Genomic DNA, 19232 nt, shown 5'->3' with positions numbered 1-19232 from the left:
ATTGGCAATTAGGAGTTGAATTCGCATCCTCGTGAATCATATCACCCCCATTTCACTGGATCCCATTCCATGTAGCTGTAAACGTATACCACTTCATTTGTTTCAGGAGCTTCCTTGAATTCCGGTTGTGTGTCACCATCTTTGCCCAACATCTGCGGATCCTCGGAGTCCTCGACTCGGATCCCTCGTTATTTACGAGCTTTTCACCCAATCACAAATCACTCGGAGCATTTTGTTTTGCACATTTTTATGGTCGCTACTGATGCTATGCAAGTCGAAGGAATCGCTCTGCTCTGATTTGCGATGGGGATGAATTTAATGCTTAAAGTTAAGGCAAGAGAAGCCTAGTTTTTGGTGTCCATGTGGAGCATTTAATGTGTAACCTTAACGAGCAAAAGAATTTAATTTCTCAAATTTGTAAGCCAGCTATTTACTGCCTATATAATATATTATATTACGTCTTGAATTACGTTTTAAATTGTTAGACTTTAAAATTTTATACTATTTAAATTTATGACTGACAAAAAAAACAAACACAATATTAATAATTTGTTACAATTTAAGATATCATTTTTGTTACAATAACGGAATAAACAAAAAAATTTAGATTTTGTTATTTAGTAAAGAGTTGGAAATATTGTTAGAATCATTATTATTACAATTGGTGCTTAGAAGACATACTTTGTAATTTCTTTTTATATCCCCAAAAGATTATCTAACTTCCTTTACTCCCATTTTGGTATTCCGAGGGATTATGTCATGGCTAGCCGTGGGCCATTAGTTCCTTCCCACACTCACACATACTCAAAAACTCTGCCGTGACGAGTGGAGTCACCTCAAAAGATGATCGCTGCGCATGCGCATAACCGTAAGGTTCACACATGCCTGGGAATCGGAATCGGTCGAGGATTCGCGCGGGATGCGGATGAGAATCCGAATGAGAATGTGGATGTGGATGTGGATGTGGATGTGGATGTGGATGAGGAACAAGAGAAATACATTTTGAAAACTTAACGATGCGCACATTTTATTACCGCAATTAATTACAAAAACAACGCGGCCAAAACGAAATCTTAGTCACTTTATCAGGGCTCCACAGCAAGAGAGAGAGGCAAAGAGAGAACGAGAGAGATAGAGAGGGAAAGAGGAGAAGGGAAGTAGACGAGCGATCCGAGGGCAGCGATAAGCTTTATGATAGATGTGACTAGTAGAACGCTACTACCAAATGGTTCTTTTGGGCCTGCAGATTGCAGCTACTCTCGTAATTGGAGGCGCGACAGTTTGTCTCCAGCAGTCAAACCTGGTTAATTGGAGAGGTCCAGAGAGGAAGAGAGCGACTGAAACGACCTGTTCAGGGGAAACCTGTTTGCCGACCAATTAAATTCGAGAGCGGGAGCGTAAGCCTGGCTTTTAGGCCCGGTCAAAAGACGATGACGGCTGCTGTGGGCCGTGATCGCAAGACATTTCGTGTTTCGACGCGTAACGCGACAGTTCCCGTCTACGAATCGTCTCCGCCAAAGGTAACCAAATCCGAATCCGAAATCGGCAACGCCAGCGGTCTATGAGTGATTCTCCGGAGTGGCAAAGAATGGGTTTCAAGCACGCCATGCTGCAGCGCAGTTACGATCTCTCCCCATCGCCGGCGCGAACTTCACCCACAAATGGAGTTCCAGCTTTGGGTGCCCAGCCACCGGCTCAAGTCACCGACTTTAGTATCAGTAAAATCCTGGGAAAGGAACGCAAACCTTCCCAGGATGCGGGAACTAATATACTGGATCTCTCGAAGAGCAGCGGCAGCAGCAGCGGCAGTATGAGGAGTCCTCAGCCAGGACTTCCCATGCCCCAGGCTCCCTATGGAGGATACTCCATGTTGCCGCCAGATTTGGTGGCCATGGCCAGTGCCACCAAGTTCTATGCCCAGTTCTTCCCGCATCTGCTGCCCGCTTATGCGGCTGCTGCTGCAGCTGCAGGCTTAAGTACACCACCCACTTCACCCTACCAACAACAGCATCAGCAGCAGAGTTTGCCAAGCCAACAGAAGAGATTCTTCGCACCCTATGTGATCAATGGACAGACTCCTCACCAACAACAGCCAGTCCTTCGGCCAAAAAGCACCGCCTGCACTCGACCAGATTGCCTGGAGTGCCTGGATTACTACCAAAGATTGCAGGCCGGTGGCTACAAGCAGGCCACGCCCCTCATCTCACCCGCCGCCTCTTCCGTGAGCAGTTCCAGTGGCTCCGTGCGACCTGTTAGGGATCTCCTTATGAGCGCCGCAGGAGGAGCCGTCGGCACCAACATCTCACTGACCACCGTCACCAATCTGAGTCTAAACTCGGTCCAAACCCAGGCCGTCGGAATGATGCCAAAAATGGCCGGAGGATTGGCTACCACCGCCGTCGGCAGTAATAGTGGAGTAATCGGTGGCATCCCCAACTACAATCCAACGGCCGCCGAGGAGATCAGCTACAAGTGCAGGATTTGCGAGAAGGTCTTCGGGTGCTCCGAAACTCTTCAGGTGAGGTTTTTTAATATTTTTAAGTATATTTATTTAATAAAAAAGTCAAGTCAAGTAAAAAATCAGGTCAATTCCCAACAACTTTTTAATACTTAATGAAATTCTAGAATGGAATATTAAGGTTGAAAATATAAATAAAGTTTCTAAACACTTTAAAAAGTAAACACTTTAAAAAAGTACCTACGTTTTTCTTATTTTTATAAACTCTATATAACAAGTTAGTATTTTAACAACGAAATATTTATACAATAAACGATAATTAAACGATTTATACAATTTTATAAATACTTACAACCGAAACATTAACCGAAAACCAAATCATTTAAGCAAATACAAAAATACAAAATTACAATTTGAACATTTAACCGTTTACAAACGGGTTTGAAAATATTTATGGCATTGTTAAATGAGTTTATTGGAAACATTTAATGGATTACTACTGATCTACATTTTGCACAGAAATTTAAATGTTGTTAAACAAAATCAAGAGTCAAATTCCTTTTCAAACTCGCAAATTCAATTTTAATTAAATAACACCAATAACCTTTCAAATTGTCATACGTCAAACAAGATATCCTCCCGAAACGGGTTTATTAGCCAACCGATTTACCATCTGGAATAGGGCGGGGCTTAAACGGAGATCCAACGAGTGGGAGGAGCTTCAAGGAGAAAGATTGAGTGGGGAAGAGAGAGCAGCGGAGAATTGAGTGCCTTATGCAAATCTTGCGGCCCGTTCAAAATGGAGTCGGCCGAAAACAGAAGCGGGCTTAAAGAGAGAGAACTGGTTTTACGCATGGGTGCAGGGCCCAGCTACCAGATACGTTAGAAAGAGAGCGCAAGCGATCGGCCAAGTGAGAGGCATTCACAAAATGGCCCCAGACAAAAAGAACAAGAATTTCAGTTGGCTTCTCATATGTCTCATAATACTAGTTTTCGAAACGTAACATTTTTTAATTTGTTAAAATACCTTCTAAATTTCATAACATATTCATGTCCGATTCTCAAAGACCACACTCCATAACTTTTCCAATTTTAGTCCGATTTCAAAGTGGCATACCTCTAAACGTTTGTAATCGCATTCTTGAAGGAAATGCATTTAAAATTATTCATTTGGGGATGGTCGAAATTTTTTTTTTTTTTTTTTTTTTTAAAATTATTAATTTTGACCCCAGTTCAACTTAGATATGTAGATGTAAGTTTTCGGATGATTTTTGCCAGAAGTCATAGTTCTCGAGGTCCACAACCATCATTTCGTGAAATTTGTATTATAAATTTATAATAACGAATATTGTATTTTTTTTTAAAAATTTTAGGCTCATGAAAAAACGCACAAGTCTCCACGTTACGAGTGCGCGGACTGCGGAAAAGGCTTTTCCCAGCTGCGGAACTATAAGTACCACCTTTCCGTTCACCGGGGAACCAAAGAATTCGCGGCTGAGTGTCCCGAATGCGGCAAAACGTTCAACGACAAGGGCTATTTGAGCAGCCACCTGAAGATCCACAGGAACCGAAAGGAGTATGAATGCCCATATTGCCCTAAATCATTCAACCAACGTGTTGCCTTCAACATGCACGTACGGATTCACACGGGAGTTAAACCACACAAATGCAATGAGTGCGGCAAGAGATTCTCGCGGAAAATGCTGCTTAAACAGCACATGAGAACTCATAGTGGAGAAAAACCATATCAGTGTTCAGTGTGTGGAAAGTCTTTCGCCGATCGCAGCAATATGACCCTGCACCACCGGCTTCATTCGGGAATCAAGCCCTTCAGTTGCCCTCTGTGCCCCAAGGCCTTCACCAAGAAGCACCACCTGAAGACGCATCTCAATTACCATACTGGATGCAAGCCTTACGTGTGTCCACATCCCAATTGCAACCAGGCATTCACCCAGTCGAGCAATATGCGGACCCACGCCAAAAAGTGCCAGTATCGCCCACTTGATGGAGTCGCCTCCTCTGCACTTCCTGCCCCTGGAAAAGCTCCTCAGCAGGTGCCGCCAACTTCCCTGGCTTTGGCCATGGCTCCAACATTCGCGATGCCTCCACCACCTGGACCGCTACCAACTTTACCACCTCCGCCAGCCCAGCAAACTCTTCTTAGCAATCTGAGGACATTCTGATCGGGGCGAAGTCGATGCTGATAGCAAAATAGATACAAACCAAAATTGAAGCTTTTACCAAGCATAGTTCTTCCATTATTTTTTTTAGTTTTAGGTACATAAAAACCACTAAAAGCTAAATTTCGTTAAAAAGAAAAGCAAACATTGAGCAATATAATTATTAACCGTATTACCATTTAAATTTAGACAACTTATTATTGGAACAACTTTTGTAAATAAATAAAATAAATATTGCATAGCATTTAAGAAATAAATGTAAAATTTGTATAAGTCAATCGAGCGTTTTAAAAGGGTTTTAAAAAGTTGGAATCTAGATAGCACTGGCATTTTAGTTTGTCAGTAAGGCTTTGAAACTCTTTGAGCAAGGCATATTAAAGAAAGCGTTCTCCGTCAAATAGCTGGATTATTTTCAGTATTATAACATCGAACAAAAAAGTTTCTCTTTGCTTCTGGTTACTAGTTCTGAAAAAGATATGGATGAATTGGATGAAGAATATGGAAATGGTGATCTGGACTTAGCCGAGATTATCGACTCATTAAAGGAAACTAGCGACTCATCAAAGATGCTGGATCGTTATCCCCCCTACTCTCCATTCTACGGAGTGATGGGCGTCGTCTTTTCCAGTGTGCTGACATCGGTTGGAGCGGCCTACGGAACCGCTGTCTCCGGAACCGGAATCGCTGCCACAGCCGTGATGCGTCCGGAATTGGTGATGAAGTCAATTATTCCGGTGGTTATGGCGGGAATCATCGCCATCTATGGTTTGGTGGTTTCCGTGCTGCTTTCTGGCGAACTGGCGCCTTCTGAACGGTACTCGCTGCCCTTGGGATATGTGCACTTGGCAGCCGGACTATCTGTGGGATTCGCTGGACTTGCTGCTGGATATGCAATTGGCGAAGTGGGCGACGTTGGAGTGCGGCACATCGCTCAGCAGCCACGCCTCTTCATCGGCATGATTCTGATCCTGATTTTCGCCGAGGTACTCGGTCTCTACGGGCTGATCATAGGTATATATCTATATACGGTTAATATTTCATAATAAATTTATTTATGAATCATAAGAAAAATGTAGATGATAAATATGTTATAAAATATCAAAGAACAAATAATTTTTTTTTTTTTTTAAATGTAGTAAAGGGTTTTTATGGTTGGACAGTGCTGCCACCTTGCTATTGGTTCGAGCCTCCGCTTTGAACCTTATAGGTGGTATTCGAAACTTCTGGTCACACTTATATTCACATATATTTGAACGCCAATACATCGATATGTTTTGATAAAATATTTGTTTATGTCGTGATATCGAGTACAGTTTTTGCAGAGGAGTCGTTTTGTTTATCGATACTTTGTAGATTTTGTTAGCAATTAATAAATTTAAGCGAGCGGAAAATACGCAGGAAGCCAGAAACCAGTGAAAACTTGCCCGAGGGACACAGGAGGCGTGGGGTCCACTTGGCCATATCAACTATCAATCAAATCAGATCGAACCGAGCTTTCGATTCGGCTAATTTCGCCATCGGGCACAATTTCATCACTGCACACGTGTCTGGAGCTTCGCTTGGAAATTGGACACCTCCGTGGATTGCGGACAACCACGAAGGGGCTCTGGGACATTCCCAGCAGTCGGCGGCGGGCAGAAAGAGACTTTTCCGGCGGAGAAGAGGCTGCAGCAGCTAATTCGAGCTGCTGCCCAGCGGAGGCGACCGTGGGAGCACCGGACTTTCCATGGCTGAATACTGGCAGCATTTGACCAACGGCGCCGGCGGATCAGGCTCGGGATCAGCAGGATCGCCTGCCATGGCCGCGTTGAATGGAGGGCACGAGACGCCGGCGACGGGTGGTTCCAACAACACCTCGAACGGCAACAACAACTATGTGAACTTCAATCAGTTCATAATGCAGCACAATCTGGGCGGTGGAGCACCCTCGAATGCCGCAGGCACCATGCAACATCCACTTGGTAGCAATAACATCAACAGCAACTCAAACTACTCCCTCGGCGGCGGCGGAGGGGCTTTTGGACTGAATCCACCAGTGGCACAAGGGAACACCAACAACTTCACAAATGTGAGTCATGCTTGAAAGTTTTCCTAATCAATAGAAAAAATTTACAACGCCTTGATTAAGACACTTCCTATCCCAAAATTTGTATCTAATCGAGACTAGCATCATTCTGGTGATTAATTGGTTCATTGCTTTCTCTTAATAGTTAAAACAAAAAAATAAATAACTGTTTTTTTCACACAGTTTTATTCGCAGCCCATCTTCCCATCGTATTCAAATGGCGAAGGCGTTGCCGCCTTTTCCAACAGTTACGGGTCGGACAATCCGAGCAGCAGCACTTTTTCGAGTCTTTACACCCCGTTTGGCAATAATCCATTTGACTTCAGCGCTTCCAAGCTGCAGGCCTCAGCGCCCGAATTCGTGCCCAGTATGGCCAAGCTAAGTCTAGAAGAGACTCCGACGGCCGCAACGAATGGGAACAGCACTGCCAGCCAAGAGACTGCCATAAATGAAACGAGATCTAGGAGCTTACAAGCAGATGGAGCTGCTGAACGAGGAGCCAACAACCATCGTTCGAACCAGAATTACGAAAGGGAGCGAGACAGGGACTCGCGTCCAGGCAGCACGCGACAGCAACGACGCTCTGATTACCGCGAAGATCGGGATGATCGCAGAGAAAGGGAGGAGCGAAGGGAGAGAGAGGATCGCTACGAAAGAAACGATCGCAGAAGGCCACAGAAGCAGCAACGCTACGACAATCATCGGAGCAATAAACGCAGGGACGACTGGAACCGTAACAGGGATCGCATCAACGGGTTTCCCCGGGCCGTCGACGATCTGGACACGAGCAACGAGAGTGCCCACCCATCACCCGAAAAGCAGTCACAACAGCAACAGATTTCGCCCAGAAGAGCTCCACCGCCCCCACCGGCGGACAACGAGAAGCTATCGCAGCGAGAAAAACTCATCCGCGACATCGAGCAACGACGTCTGGAGTGCCTAGTTTGTGTGGAGGCGATCAAGGCGCATCAGCCCACCTGGTCGTGTCAGAACTGTTACCACTTGCTTCACCTAAAGTGCACCATCACCTGGGCGAGCAGCTCCAAGTCAGAAGTGGGCTGGCGTTGTCCAGCCTGCCAGAATGTGCTGCCGGAGCTGCCCCGCGAGTATCTGTGCTTCTGCGGCAAGCTAAAGAATCCTCCGGTGTCGCGAACGGAGCTGGCCCACAGTTGCGGGGAGGTTTGCTGCCGAATCGAGGGCTGCAGTCACGCGTGCACTTTGCTCTGCCATCCCGGTCCATGTCCGCCTTGTCAGGCCAACGTGGTTCGTAGCTGTGGCTGTGGGCGCAGCTCCAAAACCATGCAGTGCGCCATGAAGGAGGAGCTCCTCTGCAACGAGATCTGCAATAAGACGCTCAACTGCGGCGAGCACAACTGTCAGTCGGAGTGCCACTCGGGCAAGTGCGCCGCGTGTCCCGAGCAGGTTGAGCAGCACTGCCACTGCGGCAAGCAGGAGCGCCAGGTGCCGTGCACGCGCGAGAACCAGGATAAGCGGAGCTACTCGTGCAAGGAGAGCTGCGGCAAACCGTTGCCGTGCGGTAACCACAAATGCAAGGACTCCTGCCACGCGGGCAGCTGTAGGTGAGAATATACTCCATTTAATATACATCATTTAAAGTAATTGTATACTTATTAATAGCTTCATATAAATGACTTTATGAAACACAAGTGCTATGTTTGATTTGTGTTTCATTAAATATGTGCATAACACATGACTTTAAAGTACAAAAATTATCTTACTGAACGACAGAAACATTCACCATATAGCCTTACTTATATAAAAGTCAATTGTATGCTAAGTTCTAAGTATTCCAAAGCTTTAGCGACTGTGTCTGTCTTACCATTTAAAGGGTATTATAAAATATAAATGCATCATTTAAATAATAAAAACCTCTCATTACAGGCCCTGCAAGCTGAGTCCCGAGCAGATAACCAGCTGTCCCTGCGGCAAGATGCCTATACCGGCGGCCCAGCGTACGAGCTGCCTGGATCCCATCCCCACTTGCGAGGGCATCTGCTCCAGAACGCTGCGCTGCGGGAAGCCGGCGCATCCGCATCAATGCGGCAGCAAGTGCCATTTGGGCCAGTGTCCCCCGTGTCCCAAGCAGACGGCGGTGAAGTGTCGTTGTGGTCACATGGACCAGATGATCAAGTGCCGGCAGCTGTCCAGCCGAGCAGATGATGCCCGTTGCAAGCGACGCTGCACCAAGAAGCGCAGCTGTGGCAAGCACAAGTGCAACGCCGAGTGCTGCATCGATATCGACCACGCATGTCCGTTGCCCTGTAACCGAACTCTGAGTTGTGGCAAACACAAGTGCGACCAGCCGTGCCACCGCGGCAATTGCCCGCCATGCTACCGCAGCAGCTTCGAGGAGCTCTATTGCGAGTGTGGCGCTGAAGTGATCTATCCACCAGTGCCGTGTGGCACCAAGAAGCCCATCTGCAAGCGCCCCTGCTCGCGCCCCCATCCCTGCGAGCATGCGCCGCAACACAACTGCCATTCGTCGGCCACCTGTCCGCCCTGCATGATATTCACCACGAAGTTCTGCCACGGCAACCACGAGCAGCGCAAGACCATTCCCTGCTCGCAGCCCAACTTTAGCTGTGGCATGGCCTGCGGCAAGCCGTTGCCCTGTGGCCGCCACAAGTGCATCAAGCCGTGCCACGAGGGTGCCTGCCAGTCAGCAGGAGAGATTTGCCGCCAGAGCTGCACCAAGCCGCGAAACAATTGTGGGCACAAGTGCTCGGCTGCCTGTCACGAGGGAGCCTGTCCAGAGACTCCCTGCAAGGAGCTGGTTGAGGTTCAGTGCGAGTGTGGCCACCGGAAACAGAGTCGCAGCTGCCAGGAGCTGGCCAGGGAGCACAGTCGTATAGCCACCGCCCAGCTGGCCTCATCCATGGCAGAGATGTCGCGTGGAAATTACATGGAGCTCAGTGAGATTTTGGCTCCCGCTAAAGCCAACAAGTCTAATAGAACGTGAGTAGTACAGAAATATAATATAATCAAAAACACAAGTTAATAAATATTTTAATTGTTTTCTTTTAGTTTGGATTGCAACGATGAATGCCGCTTGCTGGAGAGGAATCGTCGCCTGGCTGTGGCCCTGTCCTCAGGAAATCCCGATACAAAGCAAAAGTCCCTGACCAAGTACTCGGAGTTCGTGCGTGGCTTCGCTAAGAGAAACCCGGCGCTGACCAAAAGCGTTTACGAGACGCTGAGCGATCTGGTGAAGTTGGCCAAGGAGAGCAAGCAGCGGTCGAGGAGCCACTCCTTCCCCACAATGAACCGCGAGAAGAGGCAGCTGGTGCACGAGCTATGCGAGATATTTGGCATAGAGTCGGTTTCCTATGACAAGGAACCCAACCGCAATGTAGTGGCCACGGCCCATAAAGAAAGGGTAAGTTGAAGTAACGAAAAATGTCCAAAGAATGTGTCAACTTACTTGTCATAATTTGCAGTGCTGGCTGCCTGCCACGAGCATCATGGAAGTGCTGGCTCGCGAGTCCGGACAGCGTCGTGTCCCGGTGCCCAGCAACAATGCATGGGGCTTGAAGAAGTAGATCTAATCCATCTGGATATTCGTATACTGAGATATTCTAAATGTTTAATCGTTGGCGCTGGAAAATAGTACTTTTAATTGGATGCAAGCGATGTGGAACAGGAGCCTGGATGAACTACTGATATCGATCCTGAATGAGAGAAAGCCAAGTGCGCTGCGAGGACAATACACAAGGATTGTTGCCGTTATCACGTATCTTTTGTAAATTATAACGAATGTTAGTTGAACCCTAGAATGCTAAATGTTGAATACTGAATGAAGTGAACTGGATGCGCAGGCACAAATATGAAGAATGCTGTTAACCAATCTGTTGTACGATGAATTTATCCAAAATTGAAACTCTCTGACCACGTTGCATCTAACTAATTAAAAAAGAAATAGATCAGAGGGATAAATAAATGAGAAAATAGAGCCGAGGGAAATTGTTGCGTTTTTCTTTACAATTTTTTGGATAACGAAAATCTTTTAAAATTTTTTTGAGTGTAATTTTATTTCAAAAATTGTTGAAAATTTTTAGTATCTTAAACCAATACAAATTTAAATACACATTAAATCAGTTTGTCGCATCAAAAAACTTCTGTAAGATATCTACCTTATAATGTGTTGTACCAATTAGCTTTCATCAGTATCAATTTAGTGCTGCAAGACGTTTTATAACGGACCGTTTTTTGAAAGTGTCTGTGAAGTGAAGCATAAATTTTAAATGTTTTCAAACATGAGTCTCAAATATTTCATTAGGTACAAGAATCCCAAACCGCATATAAAGGCGTTATTAAAAACAGATCCTGCAATGTGGGCCCTGCCCCACCATTAGATAATTAAAGTTTCAGGGCATGGATATAACCCAAAAGTAGGTGCTCAAGGGATATTCCACCTGATTGTCCTCGTAGTCGAGGAAACTAGAAAATATCCCTTGCCCCCACAGACGCGTTGCCATCTCGTTTCGGGCTATGGGCACACGCTTCTAATTTGTTGCCATTGCCGTTGCCATTTTCACGAAAAACAATAAGCGGCGCCTGGGGAATAATGCCAAAATAAAGATGAAATGTTACGACAAGTTAGAGTGGCGGGGGATTCCCCGAGACGAGGCATACTCACGCACTCAGCGGAACCCAAGGCGGATGGGGTCCTCGGCGGGCTGGAAAAGGCAAAAGGCAAGTCGTATATGAATATAGACCTGACATAATGAGCAGCCTATAAGCGAAATGGCTGCCAACATCGGCCTGCCTCAGCCTCTCAAGATGTGTGCGTAATTTGAATTTAGTCTGCCGGGGAGTTTATTAACAAATACAAAGAAATACGGACGATGCGGGGGCTGAAATGAGCGAAAAAGAATGAACGCCTTCAAGGAGAAACGGGATCTGATGGGCTGGGGAAATAATTCCGGGGAGATTAAATTGTGGTTGGCATCTTTGGACTGGGGCTTTTGGCCAAAGCCCGCGAGATTGAGGGGAAAAGAGTTCATTTTGGGTCAATTGTAACCACTGGATGTGCGTGCGACGAGGGGGGTTGGATGCTATGTATATGATATGTGTGTAATTTTAATTATGTGTTACGGCGAGTCAGAAAAAAAAAATAATAATAAAGAAAAATAAAACAAAACGAAATGGCAAATGTGTGTGCATATGCTCTCGACTGATACTTGAACACCTCAACATTCCAGAAATTACGAAATTAATATGGCTATTTGTTTTAAATTTAAATTTAAAACCAACACGAAATTTTTAATTGTTCGAGAAATTACTTTGCTGCGGTCGGATAGGTGTGGACTTAAAAAATATTCGTTAACTGGCTTTCACGGTGTGTTGAAATATGGGCTTAACTCAATGCGATATCATTAGTTGTCAATTTTGAGTGGTCATAATACCAATTAATTAATTGCGGAAATTACATTCGGGTGTGATAATGAGGAATGGTAACATATTTAAATGATTAAAAAAGTACTACTGTAAGTCTTGTTACCATTTAGTTTGCATTAAAAATTTTAATAAAAAAAGGCGTGCCTTTAATGTGGATTTATCTTTACGTTTATAAAAGCAAAAGTCGATATATGGATTCGGTACATATTCGTTGTTAGATAATCCAGACAGACTAATGTGCTTTTGAATTTATGAACTTAATTAATGCACTGGAAACAGTGAACTAATAAAAATAGAGCGCATTCAAGTCTAACTGAATTGCCAAAAAATTAAAGATAATTTATTAAGTGGAATTTATTTTTCTATTCACTAATTTCCTGTTTTGGATTCTATAGAAAAGACGAATGGTGTGTGTTAAATTTTGGTTAGTCCTTTTAAAAAGTTCCATTCATATTCGGGCACTCCAATATGAACTTTGGCATTTGCCGCAGCAAAAATAGTAACTTGACAAGCATTTGATGCTCATTTGTGACATTTGTCCTGGGCGAACATTCATACATCTATGCATATAACATATGCAGTGGCAGGTAATATGAAAGCTGTCCCTAAAATATTCATTAAGTCTGAGTGCAGTGGCTGAAATTATGCCTGCGTGTGGCCCAGTATCCCAGCCAACCCAACCCTCGACCCCAGGCGTGTCCTGCGTCCTGTGAGCACGTGACCCCAGTGAAAAAGAGACGACCACAGAAATGAAAGGAGGCGGGGTCGACTAGTGAAAAGATGGGTGGCAAGCCGGCGAGTCGCTTTCAATTTGCGCATTTTGGCATTTTTAAAAATGCATTAAAGGAGCAGCCTCAGCTCCATCAAGGAGCACAAATAACGTGCCCAAAAAGATCTGCAGACAGACACAGCGAGAATGCGAAAAGAAAAAGTTGCGATGAAAGCGCGAAAATTACTTCCTAAATAGCCGCCTGACTGCCTGCCAAGACTTCTCAGCAAAAAGGCGGCATCTTGGTGGCGAGGGTGGCGGAGAAACGGCCTCCTTGCCGAGACGACGGCCATGTCTTGGGCTCAATAAAGGACACACACAGGCAGGCACTAGCACACACCAGCACACACTCAAGGTACGGTATGCAAAAGGGCCAGGAGTCAGGAGCCGGGAAGAGGTCACAGGCAACGGGGTCGCAGGGTCGAATTCAAATTGCAAATTCGCCGCAGATTTTTTATGCACTTTTCCCTAGCCAAAATTAAGCCAAGCGAACGCTGCGCTCCGGAACGATTTCCAGACGGGTACCAAGACCAGGAACAGGACTAAAACCAAGTGCAGGACGACCAGGAGGACGACATTGCTGACGTTTTGACAGCGAAATAAAAAAAGAAATAGACTGCAACAGGGAATGGTAATAGAAGGCGGGGCCTGAGGAAAGAAGGCCCAACTGAATGCAAATATTATCGTATCTGTATGCGAAGACAGACCAGCGAGGGAATATCGAGGTAATCGCGAGGAGAAATTGCACAGAGAAAAACGTATCAAAATAAGAGTTCCTTTTGAAAAAAAATTAAGTCTGAAAGTTAAATGTATACAAATAAACAAACAAAGATTGCCTAATTAATTTTGGCATATTTATAGCAGTGTTACAAATTAAACAAACATTATTTTAAATGAACCTTACATATATGAATAAAATTTTAACAAATTTAAAAAAATTAATATAATAATTTATTGTTATACAAAAATAGCTAATATTATTTTCCTGTGCAGGGAAAAGGGAAAAAACTCAAGAACGAGTACGACGACGAGTCTCGCCTTTCTATAAGACCTTTTCTATAGCGAAAAGGTGACAAACTGGTCGAGCCACTTGTGAATGGTGGGGGATTGGGTATTGCGAAGGCCATGCGGAGATATAACCACCCAAAACCACCCACTGACTATCTGTCGCTGCTGGCCCACTTTGGACTCCCTTCCGCCATCCAACTAAATGCATTTCGGTTTTATTCATATTTTATTCAAATGTGGCAACCAAAATGGCACAAACACTGCACAGTTATTTATGTAATTCGTTCTTTTTTCCTGCAGTCGTCCTTGTTGCACCAGAGATGCAATAAGGGAACTTGGAAATGAACCAAATGCGAGATACGTAAATTTCAAGAGGAAAAAGACAATTTGGTGGGTCACCGAACCGATTCCTTTCATAGCTTTTGGTTCAAGTTAAGGCAATATTTTGTATGAATAATTGTATTTTTATAGAAAACCTAGTCGGTAAATTTGTTTTAATTTAAAAACTACCGATATGTCTTAAATCCCAAGTAAAACTCAATTGAATGAAGAAATATTTAGCTATAAAAACTAAAACAAATACGAATTTTCAACATTTCATACTCTGGATATTTTTTAAATAATAAAACTAGTTCCATTATCAACAGACCTACCTGAAAGCATGATTTATTTTGTAGCTCACTAATTGTGCTTATTCGATTACGTTCAAGCCAAGTGCAGCAACTTGAAATGAACAAGGCAACTCAGTGTCACGAACTGTCCTCGAACTACGACGAGTCACTTGTTTGCCTTACTAAAATTTCACTTAGTTATTTATGCATTTATTTCTTGATCACTTTAGCAAGAGGGCAACGAGGCAGGAATTTTATAATTCTCATTGTTCAAGGCTGTGGGGCGGGCGTACTGATGGGTTGCTTATAAATAAAGCCACGAGACATCAGCTTGCCATGAATTGCATTTTCGCTTCGCCTCCGCTCATCTGTTCGCCTCCGTCCCGGTTTTTACCAATATTCCGTCGCTGCCTCGCTTCGCCTCTCACGAAGCCTTTGCCTTTTTGCCATAAACTTGTCATCATTTTAATATTGGCAGCTTATAAAGCCACGATAGACGGGGGACGTTGGGAATTGGAGGGGTGAGCGGCGCGAGGCGTTCGAACCGTATAAAATGGAAGCAGAGCGGGACGTCGACCCAAAGCCAATGTCAGGCCAAGTCAAGACAAGCCAACTCAGCAGCGGATTATCTGCGACAGCAGCATGGAAAGCGCCGACACGGCTGGTGGTTGGGCGGTAGTGGAGTTGTGGGAGTGGGTGGGAGTGGGTGGGGTCGGAAGGTCACAGGATGTGCGGTGGGGCTTTTGGGGGCGGGCTTACAGGACACAAGGACAGGTCGTCTAGCTAGCTAGCTAGTTTGTGTGTTGCAGAAATTTACTGTAAAATACAATTTCCCGTTTTTATAGCTCATTTCCAACAACATTTGCTTAGCCGCCGTCACCAGCGTCTATGGGAAAACAATTTTTATTGCATTTCGCTGGCAATAAGGAAAATGAGCGGCGTGGCGAAAAAGTGCTGGGGGGGGGAGGAAAAACGGGAAGGGGATAAAGGAAAAGGGGTGATGAATGGTGAATGTCGAACGGTGTGGGAGTAAGTAAATATTACTTCTTTTCTTCTTTTCACTTCCTCGTCCATCTGCCGCTGCCTCTTACTCTCTTTTTTTAAACACTTGGCATTAAGTGCAACAGCTGGGGCGGGAAACGGTGGCCAGTCAGCCAACGTTTCCTGCGTTAGTTGTGCGCTCCAAGATTCAATTATAATGCAATAAAGCGCGAATCAGAGCTACAGTAAAAATACAAAAAAAAAAAAGAAAAAATGAGCTCCTCTAAGGGGAGACCCACCCTTTAACACACAGATGGAAAACGAGGATACAATACATATACCATACGATTCTGGGGGACTTTCTACCCACCATACATATGCATGTTGATATTAAAGGATGTTCCAGTTAAAGCAGCTCGTAAAAATGTCTCCGCCTTTCCATTTTAACATTTTTAATAAGTAATTAAGGAACGCAAATTTATCAAAGTGATGGTGGATCAGGAATGGGTATTTTTACTTATTGAACAAAAGATGTTCCGCACTTTTAAATTAAATATGAATTTATTTTTGAATAACCATTTTCTTTTATTTTTACAGATTTTGGATATTGGTTTTACATTTGTAATTGTGTAATATTTTTATTGTAGAAATCCAAGGTACCTCTAAACTTTGTAGCTCTGCAACCTAAACTTAATTAAAATCCCATTCACTAAATTTCGAAGAAGATCCAGGAAGAATAAAACAGAAAATGAACAACAGAATGCGGAAAATTGATAAAACGAAGACTTTAAGCGATTTCTAGCTCCGGGTGGGAAATTCCAGGGAATCGCTTTTCTGGAACGTGCTTAGAATATGCAACAAAATGAAGGGCGGACTGGGAAGATAACCCACTACAGTGGCAATCGAGGAGGAGGAGGTGGTGGGTTGGGGCTAGCTAAGTGCTTAAGTGTTCTAATGTTGTTCCCGTTCTCTTTCATTTGGTCGGACCCCCTTCATCCAGCCATGTTTCCCCTTCACTCGAGTTGCAATTTGCAAGGCGGCAAGCTTTCCATATAATTTTCCCCCCTCCAAAAGAATCCCAGCCTCATTTTAATGCAATTATTGTTGCTGTCTGGCGCTTATTATGAAAATTATCAACTTGATGCTACACCACCAAAAACAAACTTTAAATAAGGGAAACCAAAACAGACTTAACGGCAAAATTTCCACTAAAAAAGCAAAGTGCTAAAAAAAAATTTGATGTTCCTGGAATATATGCAGTGGAATTGACTTGGGGCATTTTAATTATCCAACATAAGGGATGGCAAAGCCAACAAAATGCTAAACAGGCAACGGCAACAATAATGCCCACAGAATTCAATTAAAAGTGGAATCCCCGGAAATTCCTTGTAGTCGCCCAAAATGTCGAAAAGCCATATTGTCAAAAAACAAAATGGAAAAACAAAAAAAAAAAAAAAAAAGAGGGAAAGCCAAATTGTTTAACTCACGAAGGTGGCTATGGCGAAACATGTGGCCAATAAATTTGCCAAGGCCGGGCCTAAAAACAGAATCAACAAAAGGGAAAGTGGGGAAAAAAAGAGAAGACAAATCTGCTCTTCAGTAATCCCAACTTAAGTATGTAAATTGCCGCACGTTCATTTTTTGATTTTCCAGCATGAAATCAGTATAATCTGTTTTGCAGACCGCCCGTTTTCCGCTTTTTCCCCGAACTGACCATTTGGGAAAAAGTCAACGTTGGCGCTAAGAGCAAAATCAACTGGCCCAGTCAAAGTGCACAACAAAAAAGTGTTTTCACTGAAGATTCACAGGTTAAAACTGATTTAAATATTCAGATTCGGGAAAAAGGTTCTTAAAATACCAAAGTTTGAAAGAGTTGTTTTTGTTTTTTCGGTAAACACCAACTAAGCTTGGCACATTAGTTCACTGTATCATTGAATTGTTTAGATTTAGCAAAAACAGGGTTCAGAATTTTGTTGATCTAAGCAAGTTAACAAGTTTTTTTGTGTGCAGTCACCAGCAGCGATGTCCTTTGGTCCTGCTGTCCTGCCCAGGAGCGCTGATTAACGCACTCGAGCGCAATCTGCCTCACTTCACTTTTATGTAAACACAAAACAGAAATATAAAGGCACGAAGCGAAGCAAAATAAAATAGAGCTCGTGGCCCTCCAACTGTCTGTGTCTCTTTTGGGCCTATCTAGATTGCCAGCGTGAAAATGCTGCCGCTGGAAAAACTCTCGTCGTCTCTGTTTGACTGTCTGCCTTTTCACATTAAAGGTAATTTTCATATTTCTGCAAATGGCAACCAGACTCAATCTCTCACTGACTGTCTGTTTGTTCTGGCTCGTCCTTCTTTTTCTTCTGCTGCTCGGCACACGGGCAATTCAATCATTTAAATTCAAAAATAACATAAATATATATAATTTATATGCATGTACATAAGTAGAAAAAGGCGGAGTGGGCCGCCAGGCAAAAGGAATATATTGCCGGCATAAGCCAACGACCGCCGTTTGAGTGCGGAAAGTGAAATAGGTGAAACAGAACCAGTATGAAAAGCTCATCGAAGAGGTGATGAAATGCCTGATACTCTTGTTATTTTACCCAGACCCATTCAGACCCATTCTGCTGGTCTTGTTGTGGCAGCTCTGCTCACTTGGAAAAGCAGGTGAAATTGTTGCCATTCGAAGTGAACTCATGGAGTTAAGTGGGTGTGCTCTCTATATGTGAGTGGCTATAAGTCCCAACTTCCCCTTTTAATTTTAGTAAATGTTTGAACAACTTTATTGATACAAGGCTCACCCCATCAATAATATGTTACAAAAGTTTGAAGAGCTATTATTATCAAGTAAAAAGTTTACAACAGTAAAAGAATGCTATAAAATAATTACAATTTTCCAGTAAATATTGAAAATTAATAGTTATACTTTATAAGCGATACTGAAACCAGTATCATACTAAGATTATGCTACCCATTCCACCACACAGAGCATCTCTGTAATAAAAATGGCAAGGCAACTAACAAAATCTTTGGAAAAAAGAGCGAATAAAAAAATGGAAATGTTTTTTAAGCTGAAGCAGCTAAAGTGGCGCAGCAAAAAATATTTATTACTTTCTCCCAACTGCATATAGTAGCTATAGTGTGTGTGTGTGTGCGAGTGTGTGTGTGAGTGGGCGTGCAGCTAGTGGAAGATTCTTTGCCCTCAAGGTGAAAATATGCTAAGTAACAAATAAAAGCAGGATCTCTATCAGAGCCTCGCCTTCAACCCGCCTCCACCATTCCATCGTGGCCCAATCTCCCCTTGCCCCAAACCTCCGTTGGGGCTGCAAATGTTGCAAACGAGTCGACGTCGAGTCTTTGGCTTTTTACATATTTTTGAGGTTTGCAAAACCGGCAGGGCAACACGATGGCGGGGGCGGGGGGCGGAAGAACGATGAACGGCCAAAGGAAAAGCCGAAAGCAGGGCTTGTAAACAAATTAAGAGATTGCTTTTGGGCAGGCGACCGTCAAAAGCGTTGAGCTTGAAGGCCGAACAAATGGCCAGAACAGAGCCGGCAAGTCAGGCCATCAGTATGGCTCGGAGGTTGGAGGCGTTACAAGTCTACTAAAGATTTGAAAGGGGCGTTTCTAATCAAATCAGTTTGGCTGCATCCAATAAATTTTTCCAGCTGAGAGCTAAAAAAATATAAGCAAATGAAAACACTTTGCGGTTGATGGAACGACTTTTTGTGTTTGGAAATATTTGTTT

At 43.9% G+C, this 19232-nt stretch overlaps 3 protein-coding genes across 3 annotated transcripts; all 3 read left to right on the top strand.

Annotated features, from left to right (window-relative positions):
* Positions 1-1480: 1480 nt before the first annotated feature.
* LOC108101757 (zinc finger protein 813) lies at positions 1481-4812 on the top strand. The gene is made up of 2 exons (XM_017206224.2): positions 1481-2518; positions 3832-4812. The coding sequence occupies exons 1-2, from the start codon at positions 1562-1564 to the stop codon at positions 4639-4641; spliced, it is 1767 nt and encodes a 588-aa protein (XP_017061713.2). The 5' UTR covers positions 1481-1561; the 3' UTR covers positions 4642-4812.
* Positions 4813-5001: 189 nt separating this feature from the next.
* Positions 5002-5713, top strand: LOC108101734 (V-type proton ATPase 16 kDa proteolipid subunit). The gene has a single exon (XM_017206186.2). The coding sequence runs from the start codon at positions 5115-5117 to the stop codon at positions 5679-5681; it is 567 nt and encodes a 188-aa protein (XP_017061675.1). The 5' UTR covers positions 5002-5114; the 3' UTR covers positions 5682-5713.
* Positions 5714-5949: 236 nt separating this feature from the next.
* Positions 5950-10684, top strand: LOC108101744 (protein shuttle craft). The gene is made up of 5 exons (XM_017206205.2): positions 5950-6706; positions 6887-8283; positions 8606-9679; positions 9749-10100; positions 10162-10684. The coding sequence occupies exons 1-5, from the start codon at positions 6365-6367 to the stop codon at positions 10261-10263; spliced, it is 3267 nt and encodes a 1088-aa protein (XP_017061694.1). The 5' UTR covers positions 5950-6364; the 3' UTR covers positions 10264-10684.
* The last annotated feature ends 8548 nt before the right edge of the window (positions 10685-19232 follow it).

The sequence above is a fragment of the Drosophila ficusphila genome, unplaced genomic scaffold (assembly GCF_018152265.1).
Source record: "Drosophila ficusphila isolate 14025-0441.05 unplaced genomic scaffold, ASM1815226v1 contig_436, whole genome shotgun sequence".
Classification (NCBI taxonomy): domain Eukaryota; kingdom Metazoa; phylum Arthropoda; class Insecta; order Diptera; family Drosophilidae; genus Drosophila; species Drosophila ficusphila.
The sequence above is the reverse complement of the archived record's forward strand: the minus strand, read 5'-3'. Positions and strand labels throughout refer to the sequence as shown.

Bases quoted from the DNA above. Each gene is read 5' to 3' on its own strand.
- LOC108101734 (XM_017206186.2), top strand. From the start codon at position 5,115: ATGGATGAATTGGATGAAGAATATGGAAATGGTGATCTGGACTTAGCC.
- LOC108101744 (XM_017206205.2), top strand. From the start codon at position 6,365: ATGGCTGAATACTGGCAGCATTTGACCAACGGCGCCGGCGGATCAGGC. The intron at 9,680-9,748 runs GTGAGTAGTACA...GTTTTCTTTTAG, and splicing joins GCCAACAAGTCTAATAGAAC to TTTGGATTGCAACGATGAAT. The intron at 10,101-10,161 runs GTAAGTTGAAGT...CATAATTTGCAG, and splicing joins CCACGGCCCATAAAGAAAGG to TGCTGGCTGCCTGCCACGAG.
- LOC108101757 (XM_017206224.2), top strand. From the start codon at position 1,562: ATGAGTGATTCTCCGGAGTGGCAAAGAATGGGTTTCAAGCACGCCATG. The intron at 2,519-3,831 runs GTGAGGTTTTTT...TAAAAATTTTAG, and splicing joins GGTGCTCCGAAACTCTTCAG to GCTCATGAAAAAACGCACAA.